We start from the raw sequence: 14,185 nt of genomic DNA, 5'->3' as shown, positions 1-14,185 counted from the left end.
TTTTTGAAGTTTTTTATTGACACAAACAAAGCTCCGGGGAGAAAAGCGGCACTAGAGCGCATCACATTATTATTTACATCTCACGATACAAAGTATATCAAATGATTTTAGATTTACATAGTTCTTTCAAAACATTTGGCAGGATCCAAAGACAGCTTGAAAATCCCTTGTGTCACATTTATGAAATTAATGTATGCTGCAATTTTTTAAAAATTAGCTTGTACTATTTTGTCAGTGTCCAATTTAAGAGGCTTGAAGGTACATGCTCTCAAGGACCTTCAGCAGTGATGCGGGCATTCCGTAATAGAGCAGGCGCGTGTATCATCTTTAATGCTATTTCCCAAGCAGATGGGTTTTCATGGAGCACTCAGCAGAATGAAGGAGGTAGGCAGCCCAGTGAACACTGACAAAGAGTTCCACAGGTTAGGTGCCTCGCCTGAAGAAGATCAAGCAAGGATCCTGTCTTGAATCTTTAAACCCGCGGTCAATAGTTAGCTTGACCTCTAACCTTGGGAAATACCAGGAATGGTCAGTTCCTACCAAAGTTATATAGACATATTTGGGTCTGTACAGACATAGAAGTCAAACAGCCAGTTTTATGAGATGCATCAAACGGAGATCGGGAGCCATAATAAGGAGGGGAGGACCAGTGTGATGTGGCTATATTTGCAGAATTCTGAGACTAGCCTAGCCGCAGCGCGGAGGGCAGCCTTTGAAGGCACCAGCCTCTTCTCCTATCCACTGCCTCCAATATCAACCCATTTAACTATTGTCAGTGATAAACTTATTGTCCTAAATGCTACTAATCAGATACGGTACAAAAGGGGGTGGTGATGGACGGAGCATCAGAACCAATCAAACACTCACACCCAGTCAACAGATCTGGGTTTGATCCATCACCGTTCTTTAGCCCACTCTGCCACCCCAGTTCAGACATGGCCATATGCAAATCAGTCTGACCCTGTGCCTCATGAGAACAGTCCAGCCCGAACTGCCAAGCTATGTCTTCCCTGGACCGGAAACAAGCATCCTGGGACCGGATTCAGGCTAATCAGATACGGCACGCTGTGCTTCAGGCTCCCTCGTGCATTCCATGCTTGTATCTGTATATATATGGATGTAGTATTTCTATAGCGCAAACCTAGCCAAAAAACAGAGGAGCTCTCTACAGGATCCAGACCAGCATAAAGTCAACGAGTGACAGGAGGAGCAGCGGGTTTGTGGACTGTTACTGCATTATGATGCTTTCTCTCTTTACCGATACCTGCCAATCTTCAAACACACAACACCATGCATTAGGTATCTAATAATTCAATTATTACACTTTCTATTCATGAGCTGGCTTAAAGGAGGGTGTAAATAGCCAGTCTCTCAGTTCTTCCTTGCATTGTCATATGATCCTTGATTAAGGCTTTACAGTTTGCTTTACAATCACCGCTCTGGTTCGTGCAAATAACCAAAAGAGGCCCTTACGCTGAATCATTGGCTCCCTCACATGAGGGATACATGCAGCTGCATCATCATTGGATTAGAGCATGGGTAGTTAGCACGCGACTGTGAAACATAGTTGACATGCGGGGTGCATCAAGCAAATATTGCTGGTCCTTGTGTGCGGATGTTGAGTGCAGGCAGTCGGTAACGCTTCCTTATCAGTTCATCACAACTTAAGATGCCCTTAGATATGGATGCCGGATGGTGGAAGATTTAACGGGCAAGCTGTTTGGACACAATGTTGGTCAATCGGATGGTCTGTAGTCTGTAGTATCAAGGCTTTCCAACTAATTCGTACAGAGAGTTAGTTATTTGGCCGTTCAGATGTTGGGAATCTTCACATCCTCTTAGACCATTGACACGCTGATACCCATGACGTCACAATGTCGCTAACCTGAAAAACACATTGTTATCATGAAATAAATGCCATTTCCACGCAGAGCAGCTCATGCCTAGAATTTGTACCTCGTCTAACTCCCTGCTGTACGCCAATATGCAGGGCCACTTGAATTATACAAATCCGTGGCCATGGTGTTTTCTGCATAATTGTAGATTTTTCATGCGTTTGCCACACAATCCATCTTTTTTTTTGCAGAGCGCGATTATATAGCGCGAACTTGACCCGAATCCAATCAGGTATCAGAGCGCTTTACATAGCACCAAGCACAGTTACGTTACATTACATTACATGAGGACACACATTCATTTTTGTTAGGCACAGGGAGATTAAGTGATTTGCCCAGAATCACAGGATGTTTAGCGTCATTACTGAGACTCGAACCCAGTTCCCCACGTCCGAGGGTCGAGCGCCCTAGCCGTTAGGCCAACTCCTCTCCCTATCATTTGCTGCATGATCTGCAAATTTTAACAAAGAAAAAGTTGTGCTTCGCTCAAACAGATCAAAAGTTACTAAATACGTGGGGACATTTGTTACCACGGAGTAGAAGGCCCTTTGCAAAGGTTGACCAGTCATCTTTGCTTATTGCTGTATTTGGTTGTAAAACAGGTACTAGTAAGGTGAAATCTTTGCCCAAACAGTGGTACCATAAGTAAAAATGACAAAATAATGAAGTAATACTATCACAAATATTGCTGCATAATGTCACATAGTTTGCCTTTTCTTGCTGCATAATCGAGTTAAACCTGCCGCATAAATCCTGCAAATATGCAAATCCCTTGTGCAGTCCTGTTTCCAGATGTTACCGTGCCCTTTAATGCCTGCAACTGGGGCCTGCACATGAAGGACGATCTATTCTAATGGGATGGTTTAGGGGGTGATGGCTCTGGCAGACCACTAGGATAGCAGCGACTACACAGAAGCAGGGCCCAAGGTATTACTCACTGGTTCACTGTCCACTGCAGCTGTCACAATCCACATCTCTTTTTAACTGCAGGTTTAAGTTTTATAATTTCTTAACACTATATTAAAAAATGTAATGCTCCACTGAGGAACGTTGTTTAAAAATACACACACGGCCACCATTTGGTGGTTTCTCATAAATAAGTGCCGGTGCTGAGCACCGGAAAACCCTGGCACAAATTAAGCACTGCACAGAAGCAATGCTTGCAGGAATCACACAGGCGAGGTACTGCTGCAGTGCACCCTGCTTCCTTCGTATGTCCAGCACCTGGCCGAGCCCAGCATGTAGGGCGGCTTCATCCGAGGGAGGTGATCCTATAACACCGGGGCAAGCCTCTGTGACTGTCTGAGACACTGGACAGCAGGGAGAGACTGATGCTCGCACACTTCTGTTAGTCCATCTGAAAGCGGGGCTCCCCTGCTCCTAGGGACGGCCTGGCATTTCAGCCATGTGCATTCCCCCTTTAAGGTTTAGGTTCAGAGGAAAATTGTCTGCTTTAGCCACCCCTTCCCCTATCGCCTTATTAGTCGAGGCCTCCTGTAGTTTGTGGCTGGTTTCAACCTTTTAGCCGGGGCTGATTCTGTTTTCTTGTCCCGCTGTGCCTTTTGCCTCCTACCTTCTTGGGCTCCTGCTCTGCCGTAGTTTCTCTTTCTGCAATAACTAAACGAACTCCATGCTGCCACCTACCGGAACTTTGCATCTGATGCACATGACATACACTGACATCACCTCTTGCAAATCACAGTTGAACAACATTGCTGGAAATAAATTGGCACTAGAAACAACTAATTAGCACCCAGCGAGCCAGAATTGCTTTCCTATATATTTTGTTTCTCTCGCTTCTAAATACCGGAAAAAACATATCTTCTCAGTACGCCTCAACAATTTACATTATGAAGCTAGATGACTAGTTGAACAGGTGGTTTATATTTACTTTTACACAATACAAAAAAATATTCATAAGTACTTTTCCCATTTATTGGCAAATAATGCAATCGGCATAGGGCCAGGTTTACCAGGATTTTTGCGAACAGGGTGGTAATTTGCATACCGACCTATGTACTAATAGGTCAGTTCACAATTTACCGATTTCTAGTGGGTCACAATTCGACCTACCTCATGAATATTTTTATGAGGTAGGTTGCAGATTGCGACCCACTTAGAATCACAGCCATCACATGAAGGATGGCCTGCCGAGGTCAGCACACAACCATCTCTGTGACTGTTTTTAAATAAAGCAATTTTTTTTTAATTAAACAAAAATAAATGGGATGCAGTTGAAAAACAATGTTTTTGTCAACATTCACAGAGGGGCATGGGTCCCTTGAATACCCTTTATCGTTTGTGAATGGCTAACCACTTCTTTTGAGAAGGTGGTATAAGATTAATGTTTTACGACTGGGAGTAGGCTGCAAAACATTAATACACACTGATTCAATTTTGAAGAGACACAGACTTTCCAAATACCGAATTTATATTTGTTCGCAAACCTGAACTGTGATTCGGTAACGTGTTGTTGAATCGCAGTTCATTTTTGTACATAAGAAAATTGTGTTTTGCAGTCGCAAATGACCCGATTCTGAGAATCGGAACCTTTGTGATAACAAAAATGCTTCTTACATTTGATAGTTAAATATTACAATGTGCTAATTTATCTATTTCACATAGATGGTCGCATAGTAACATTGTTTTCTAGGTCTTGGCTTCAGACAGTGCATGCGCTGCCTCAAAAGGTACATGTTGTATATACTTTGTGGGCTACAGCCACCCATAGGCATTCCATTGGCTGGCTCCATCATCGCTCGCCTAATCTTTCTCCTATTTTGCCCATGGCATGCAAGCGTCATGCCCCACCCTGGGTTTAGCCCTCCCAGAAAGCAGGGGCTAATTAAAACTATCCATCCACTCCTCTCATTTAGTGACCATTTTAAGAACTTCATTTTTCTTTGTTTAAGAGCCCACTACAGGAGCGGTTGTTTTCACTTGCTCCGAGCGACATGCTGGTTCTGCAAACAGTTATATAAAACAAACAATGGTTCTGTCGGGTGACAGAACCATTGTTTGTTTTATATATGATCGCCCAGGTTCTGAGGGATACTGGGTTACCCCATTGTTACTATAACTTGGTTCTGCAAACAGGCCTGTAAATCATGCTCTTATCTCTTTTCTTGTCTTGTCCCCAATCACCCTCCTCCTGATGTCGCTTTCTCCATTCCACGCCCCTGTGTCTGCTTGTCCTGTGCTTCTCCGACTGCCGTGAAATTTCTCTCCCCACCACACATTTTTTCTAAGCCCATCCCCCAATTACCCTCTTTCAGCTGTCGCTTACTCCATCCGGTGCCCCCCTGGCTGCTTGCCCTGTGCTTCTCGGACCACAGCATGTTTTTCAATTACCATGGGCCGCATTACACAAGTGCCCTGGGGGCACAACTGGCGTTTGCACTCACTTTGTGTGTCCCCGGGGCACTTTGGTATTACAGAAGGTCCTGCGAATGCTTATGCAGCTCCTTCTGTAATACAGATAGCGAAGGTGGACATATAGCCCCAGCGCTATCATTAGAGGGCGTTCCCTCATTTGCGTGGGGATGTGAGAATCACTTTGCCTCGATGCCCGTGCCATATTACCCATGTGGGCGTAGAGGCAAACGTTACCTTTAGAAGGCGAACTGTAAGTGTGCTACAAACGGTGGCGCACCTTCAGTGCGCCATCTAAAAGCAGCCCTCTAAAGGGACTCCCCGTGACATCCCCATGCAGGCAGGGGGAGTCACTCACTGCACCCACCTTTCATGGGGATCTCTAATCCCTTTTAAAAGTGCAGGAAGGTTGCTGCCTGCAGAGAGAAACACGGAGCAACTTTTAACCAGCTGCTCCGTATTTCACGTGAATGCGCTGCGTCGGGGGCAGCGCGAGATCCCGGCAGGCAGTGCTTTTTTCGTGATAGGGCACGCTTTCCATTTTTGCACCCGGCACATCTGCTTTAAGTTAAGCCGTGACTCAAACATGGAAAGTGCACCCTTTCTGTAATACGGACCGTGGGGAGCATTAGCAGGGAGAGAGCGAGAAAGTCAGCAATCTTCTCCATTTTCTCTATTGCCTTGTAAGGTCATATGAGCACTTCGTTTCAGCTACCCTTCACTCACTCATTCTCTCCCCTCTCCCCACCCCTTAGTTACATAAAACAGGAACATGCCATAACGGGCTCATTAGTTACTAATATACCAGGCTGTGGAAAGAGCTTGTGTCAGTTCACTGGGTGGTCATTGTAAAGCGCCACATGCCACCAACTGCACTCCTAGGCGCTGGGGTGCATCTGTATAGTAAACGTTCCGTGGTTTAGACTACAGCGTCCAGTACATATACAAGCACATGGTTTGTAATGTTGCAGAATTACAGGTGAAAAGCAAATGATCAGTAAAAGGCTTATTGCAAGATAAGATAAACAAAGATATTTTCAACAGACGGCACCCCGCCTTTGAGATGTAGCTTTGGTAAATGTTGATGCCAGCACACAAGTAAATTCACATTACTCAACCTACCAGCGGCACCAAAGAGGCACTTTGCACATGCATGGTCTCTAAGCCCAGTGCGAACTATAATAACAACAGTGATAAAAATAATGCAATAATATTACATAACACTTTAAGGCTGACATATCTAAGTGCTGCAAGAATTTGTTACTGTTACACAAATTAACAGGATTAATTTTATCAACCTCAGAACGTCCAAAGGCCATGCTATCCCTATCAGGATCCGGCCACGTGACCCTGTGATAACAGTACAGTGGCCTAATGAGCTGGCTTACCACTTTCTTGCAATGGCCATCACATCTAGGTGGTCGTTGCAAATACAATTCACTGACTAGAAGAGAGGTATGGTTAGACTATACCATGTTTATGTCAAACCAGATAGACAAAACAATGACCCCCAAAACACCATATATTTGGAAGAGGAAATAGATTTAATTAAGGATTCCTGAATTTAAATCTACGCATTCAGTGATCTGTGCATTTTGATGATTGTTGGCCGAGATATTTCTAGTCAGTTTGATAGCTCAGTGGGTTGAGTGCCTGCAGCAGGCATGCATGTGTGTGTGTGTGTGTGTAACATGCATGTCACAAGTATGATTTGCACTAAGGCAAACAATACCTTCTGTTCTTGAGAGGTGAACAAAATAAGTATCACGATTTTACTAGGTGATTTTGACAGCACTCGTTGAAGGGAATTGACACATTTCATATTATGTTTTGCTCTCTATAAAATAATAAATTTAATTTGGGATGCCTTGCTCACATATGCCCCTGGTTACACAAAGGAGCAACAGCGCATCAGCTGTGAGCGCTTGGGTGATGCATCTACCTGGGGAACACTTACCATCTGGCCGTACAATGCTGAAATACATAGGCATTGATAAAGCCAATAGCTCTCGCTTTGCCGAGACCATTTACCTCCTGCATTGTAGTGACCGATTGGCATTGCCAGTGTTTGTTCTTTTAATCTTTTCACTTTACTACTTCCTATGGCAGAACAAAATCTTTTGACTTTTTTCTAAACCAAGCCACCATTTGAATATTAAGAACAAGCCGCGTTCCTGTCTATAACATAAATATACGTATGCCATGCCATGCCAGGGATTCTAAATATGGCTAAATAAAACGTCACATAGGAGAACTGAACTAATAACCTGACCTTCACAGGTTACTAAAGTGCAAAAACTCCATTTTCTTACCTCAGTAGAGTGAAATTGACACGAGAAAAATAATATATACTACACTCATGACTGTGAGTTAACATGCCAGGGAAACAACACTGTTAATAGGAAGGCCTCCTCAGTGTGATTATACTCACTTCATTTCTTATTTTTTTTACACAAATACCTATGACAAAACGCCATGGCAAAAACCATCTATGCAGAGGCACATTATGCATAGTGTGCTGTTTATTACCATTGTTGAGGGAGTGGAGAGGAATCATGACCCACTTGTGAAACCCGGCCCTCTACACACTCAACAGTGGTAATAAATAGCATAATACACCCAGGCATCTGCTTATATATTGCTTGCATGTATGTTACTTGCATATATACATATATGTATTTATGACTAAGCGGCTTTCGTATTACTTTCTGTGCAATGCTGGACATTTCGCTGCCTGCAATGCACTGCACTGCTTAATTAAATAACAAATAATGCAACCCATGTAGGCAGCGACATTCAACAGGTGGAAAACAACAAAATGTGTGAGGCGGGGGACAAACACCCCAGCCATAAAAGAAGAAAAAAAAAACAGCAAGCGTACAGTAGCACGCCGACTGCGGCACACCCCATTTGAGAAGAAAAAGGTGGGCTAAGAAAGCCCACATTCAGAAACCACTCATGGTCAGCGCCAAGAAAACTGACGCCGCTCTTTCAAATATACACAGAAGTGCGCTACACCAAAGTAATAAATAAATAAATAAAACAAGTAGCGTGGCTTGGGGGGCGAAGGAGACACCAGATATATACATCACCACAGGGCGCACACCAGCTCAGAGCGTGCATCAGCGTGTGTCCTTCAGTGAAATGTCTGCAAATCTTAATTACGCCACGGCAGTGAAAACATATGTGGGCCAATATTCCATTATTTAGAGCAACTGTACTAATAAACACACGTTCACACATTTATCATTACAGTGAAACACTGTTTGCTTCCTCACAGATACAGATGTTACAATTACTTTAAACCCGGTAATAACTCTGCTAGTAGTCACACAGCCTTTTCAATATGATTTTACCCTACAGAATAAATGTAACCCGTTGCATCTCGATTCTTGGTAAAAACCTGTTTTTTTACCACAAGCACTCAGGAATAGGTGCCGTGGTATAAATCGTACATGCGCATCCATTGAGTTTAATAAGCTATTTATTACCATTGTTGGGGGACGAAGGACATTGTAGCGTTTGTTTTATGCTAATTTACATATTAGCGCGCTCGCGCTAAAGAACCACAGGAGCCAGTAATTTAGACTTCACACGCTGCTCCCGACTGACTCGCCGAGGGCACGCCTCTTTATTTATAACCGCCAGCGTCTGACGTCACGCGTCAGCGCTAGCGCACTCCGGCAGCGCGGAAGGCTAGAACGCCTCGCGCGCGCCGGACATTACAGACATCACGACCAGCTCCGCTTCGCATGACTCATGGCCCTTTGCAACACTTAGCAGTGACAATAAACAGCAGATTACACTCTGCACATCTGCTCATTATATATAACTCTGTAATTATGGTTCGGTTGGACTTTCCCTTGAAAAGTTGTTTTTGTTTTGTTCATAACTTTGGCACCATTTGACAACGCTGCACAAAACTTTCCCCCCAAAAAATACATCCTGTTTTGGTGTTGTATGGCAGGTTTCGTGCAGATCTGTCTGGGGGAATAAAGTGGAAATAAAAAAAAAGTGGTCTTTGCCATTTTAACTCCCATATGAAACTTTATTTGGTTTGGTGTAAATCGTTTCAGTAGTTTTCAAGAAATTTGTATTTATAAAAATGTGTCAGGTAAACTTCAGAGTTACAAAACAGATATATCTGGACGATTAAACCTCAAACTATCCTTGAACCTGGGGTTGAGGAAAGTTTGTGGATTCAAATTGAAAAGAAAAACACATTTCATTAGATGAACGAGCTTTTTCCCCACTGTCCATTTGGGGTCCGTGGATAAGAAGGCTGTGGGTGGCTGGCTGCAAAAAATTCTAAGAGTCATAAAGGAGCAGGAGATGCTTCCCCAGAGCTCCAGGCCCATGCATTGTAGGGTGGCAAAGGAACACCACTGGCCACCAAATAAAATTAAAAAAATCACATTTTCTTGGAGGGTTCGTAAACTGAGTGTGGATTAAAAAAAAGTAAATCATTTTTGTGGCTGCGAAAAGGGACCAGGATCTGCAACCTGCCCTATCAAAAATACTAAACAAAAAATAAAATTGTAATACAAATAAAAATAAACATTATATAAAATTATATTAATAACAAAAAATAATTTAAAAGAAATAATGAAAGGCTGGGTACAGGCCAGATTCCAGACCCTGCAGCCAACCCCTGCTGCAGATGCTTAAAGGCTGTTCCCAAGGGAGTTAGGAGCTTTCAGTAGTTTGGGTGCAGCGCGGTGCAAACCAGGCCTTGTATTTATGGAAGGCTGGGTTGAGGCCCTGGTCCGATGCCCAGTCCTGAGGTCAAACTCTGCTGTGCCTGCCAGAATGCCATGCTGAGCAGGTCGGGACTGGGTGCATGACCTGCTAACCATTATTGCACACAGCCAAGGTGGCAAAATGTGCATTTGGTGTGCAGGTTATGGTTCGCTTGGCTACTGTGTGAGTTATGGTTGATGGAACTAACCATAACTGGTAAATCGCAGTGGTTTTTCAGGTTTAATTCATAAGCATAACTATTTTTTAACTGTGTTTTGTTAAGTGAATTTCAAAGGTTTTTAAACATGTTAGGTAGGATCCTATAACCAATTCTAACCACTACTTCATTGTAACTGCATTTTTTCTTTGAATATCTCACATCTGTCAAAACATACGACTTCTTTACACTTAAAAACACACATTCCACAACTTCACACATAATTAAATATTGCCTGTCATAAAGACCACTGCCAAGGTTAGCATCTATATTTTGCAACCCTCCACTGTGATGTGCAATCAGTCCACTGGCCTTTACATATCCTCAGGTTACTTATCAAATTTCTCATCTCACATCCCATCACTAAAAACTGAACCTTTCTGCCTGGCTGGAATTGCCTATATAAGCCACTGGACTTGTATGTCTTTCTTTACCTCTATTTTAAGATAATGAATGGATGTGTGTCTGAAGATGGCTGCTTGGTAGAGCTAGTGGCCCCTTACACTCAATGTTTCAACTAGGACCATATGGTTCCATTGAAGGTAATTCTTCATGCTAACAGTGGGACACTCTCCACCACTGTCGTAAAGATAACACAATGAATGGATAAGGACATGCACCATGACATCTACCCTTGAATGTATTTGCAGGGAGGGATATGTAAGAAGAATCTTTCCTCATGTAAGGCCTGATTGAGAAGACCTATGGCTTCCACCAAGTCCCAGCCCTGCCTCAAGAATACCGTGCTGGGTGCTAGAGCACCCACCATATTTTCGTTGAGGATACCGAGTGCACATGTCTTGGTGTAGCTGGGCAAGCGTTTCTATCATGTAGTAGCTTTCCGCTGTGTGATCATACTTCTTCCAATATCTTTGTAATCAGGTGACTTCCACCGTCCACTCCACGCTGCCATAGGTTTTCGGACATATGTCCGTTGGGGACCAATACTCCCAGGAGAACATATTGGCCCTATGTCTGAAAACTATAATAGACAGCCTGGAGTAGAGGTGGAACTCAACAGATTAAAAAGGTATTGGAAGTTGTAACTAGAAGGTCCTCCATCCTTTCACAAGCTGGAGAAAAATATGGAAGACAGTCTTCTCTGCTTTATATACTTGCTGGCTTACAAACTCGCTTAAGGCTTTGACGAAAATACCTCAAAGTCCCATTGCCGCCAATTCAAAGAAAAGCTCATGGGCACGCCTACAAAACAAAACTTTGGGCTACCTTTGGCCACTTATAATTTTTAGGATTTTAAGCAAATTTTCTAAAGTTTAGAGCAAGGCAATTAGTACCTGTGGGCAGTGTGTTCCTTGTCATGCTTCTCTTTCTCATATTTCAGCGACCCAAAATGTTGCTTTCCTCCACTGTGTCCTCAAGAAATCACCGTAATCCTGTAAATCAGTACGCTTTCCATGCTCCCGGGGAGGCTAAGGAACTGAGGCTAAAATCCTGCTAATTGCCCAGTCTGCTTCTCGAAGCTTCCACTCTTGCTGTTCTAGCCCTTTTATGCTAAACTTTGCACAACTACAGTCCAGGAAATGCGTCAACCATTTCCTGTAGAGTTACTTTAATAATGTGTAAGGAGTATTTTAAACATATATTTGCAGTTGTCATCAAAATTCTCACAAGTGAAATTATGGCCTGGCTGTGAAGTTAATCACTGGTCGAAATCCGCCTGGATTCGAAGATTGAGTCATAAAACAATATGACGAAGAAATCAGTTAATCATTTTATCAATCAGTCAATCAAGTCGTATTTGTAAAGCACGGCTAGTTACCCGAGTGGGTATCCAGGTGCTGGCTGAAGGTCTCAGTTGTGTCATTCTTAATGAAGACTATTTATAAGCAAAATAATAACCAGTGAAACAAAATGATGGATACAAATGTCACTCTTAGGTAATTTGGTGTTTTTGTTAATTCAACATGTTTCAAGCAGATGTTACCATAACAAGGCTTCATCAGGGAAGGGGGCAATGTCTGAATCTGCAATTTTCCATGTGTGCATATAATTCAAAAACACTGTTTACTAGCCTACACCCATGAATCAAACTGTGCAAATGCAGGATCTTATATTTAAGTGTCCTGTCAATCATCACTGCTATTCTTAGTATTATCTTTTTATTGTTATTTTGTGCCTTATTATTATGAAAGGTGAATATATTGTTATAATGACATTTAAGGGTAGTATTTCAATACAGACCCCCTTATTTTGTTTTATATTGTATGTGTATTTTATATAATTGAAATATTTGTTTATAGACCAGACTGTGGCTTGGTGGACATTGACTTCTTCATAATGGTTAGCTGAGATTACATGTGAGAATGGGAGAATTTAACCCTGAGAGAAGGGGTTAGGGAGTCTAAGGATTTTCCTTGATATATTTTTGGTGCTGTGTAGTTTAAGAAACTGGGACGGAGGTTGGGTAAAATGGTTCAGTTTCCATTCAGGTGCAGTTTGTGCTGGTGTCTGATAAATGAAGCATGTCTTCTAACTGCTTTTTTCTCGCTATTTCAGAAACTGACCTCTCCAAGCCGCCGTGTTACGAGGAGGCAGTGCTAATGGCAGAGCCGCCACCCCCATACAGCGAGGTGCTCACGGACACCCGCGGGATCTACCGCAAAATTGGTACCTCTTTCCCAGCATCGGATAAGGATGTGAAGCCAGAGCACTTACAGAGCCATAACAAGTCCCTTTTCTCGGACCGTGGCATTCCTGCAGTCACACCATTCTCCGGCCCCCTTGCCTCAGGCCCACCCTGTCTTGAGTTGGGCCGGAGCAGCCTGATTCTGCAGGCCGCTGGCTCGGGGAGGATGTTGCCCAGCTGGACCGACCCCCAACTAAGTAGCCGGGGAGTATATGGGGGTTGCAGAATTCCCCTGCCCATGCCTTTATTAGGCAGGACTACAGCTGTGTGACCTGCCACCCACTAGAATTATGGACCGTCGTGGTCGGTAGGGATGATCCAGGCTCCATCCAGATGATGGGGTAAGGACTGATTCGTCAATCAGGTGTACGAGAGAGGACCTCACGAAGCTCAAGTGCCAGCAAAATGTGTGGAGGGCTAGGGAAGAGTCTACAATGTGTCTCAATGAGCCAGCTCTCTTGATTTTTCAAACTTTCCTAATGTGCCGGTCTACCTGTGAACATTTGGAGTAAGCACTTTGGTAATTTTAGAGACCAAAAAGAAGTCCTTTGAAGATCAGGCTTTGCATTAACCATTTGCAGTTTGACCGCATCCTTGTGAGTGCTTTCTTGATGATGAATTACAAGAGGTTTGTGGTGATGGTGAGGCCTTTCTCACTCTCATTGGCCCATGGCCCATGTCAATCACGCTAGCACTTCCTGTGTTAGAATCTTTCTCACAACACTCCTTCCCTTATGGCTCCATGTTCTTGTTTCTCACTGGCTGATGGCTGGAGCGATGGGCGGGTACTCGCTCAAGCCCAGGGCTCCCTCTCCTGAACAAGCTTTCAAGCTCAGAATTGTGATTCGTCACAGACACTCAAGCAGGACGATTTGAGCCTTTGCTCAACGAGACGTTTATTTATTTACTTTGTAATATTTTGGAAAAAATAAAAAAAAGATTTGGTGTGATGGAAATCACTTACAGGCGTGCTAAAACAGACAGAGTTCTTGTCTCTGGGGGCCGAAGAGCTCAGGTAATTTATAAGCTATTGCTGCAAAAATACAACACCCGTCGTCATACGCGGTGTCTTGTGTCGCTCTATCGAAGAGGTTTTTGTTGGACCTGGGGCAAAACCGCCAAGCCTGGCCTACATATCACAATCATTTATTTCTAAGTTAAAAAATGTGTCCTCAAGATAAGGGAAAACAGACAGTTCCATTATCTGGTACTACCTTGTGGGGTTAGGTGTCTTAGCTACTGTGAATAAAAGGGGTAGGCTTAACCTGTTCCCTCCCTGTCTCTTTACCTCCCCCTTTCTCACACCCTCTCCCT

At 43.4% G+C, this 14,185-nt stretch overlaps 1 protein-coding gene across 1 annotated transcript in view; it reads left to right on the top strand.

Moving 5' to 3' along the window:
* PRR7 (proline rich 7, synaptic) overlaps window positions 1–13,795 on the top strand; it is a 161,669-nt gene extending 147,874 nt beyond the window's left edge. The window contains exon 3 of the mRNA XM_085618337.1: window positions 12,742–13,795. Within this exon, the coding sequence (XP_085474463.1) occupies window positions 12,742–13,142 (401 nt within the window). The 3' untranslated portion in view covers window positions 13,143–13,795. The remainder of the gene's footprint in view (window positions 1–12,741) is intronic.
* Window positions 13,796–14,185: the final 390 nt, after the last annotated feature.

This window comes from Triturus cristatus, chromosome 7 (genome assembly GCF_964204655.1).
Source record: "Triturus cristatus chromosome 7, aTriCri1.1, whole genome shotgun sequence".
Lineage (NCBI taxonomy): Eukaryota > Metazoa > Chordata > Amphibia > Caudata > Salamandridae > Triturus > Triturus cristatus.
Note: the sequence above shows the minus strand (reverse complement) of the source record. Positions and strands in the feature narration are given on the sequence as shown.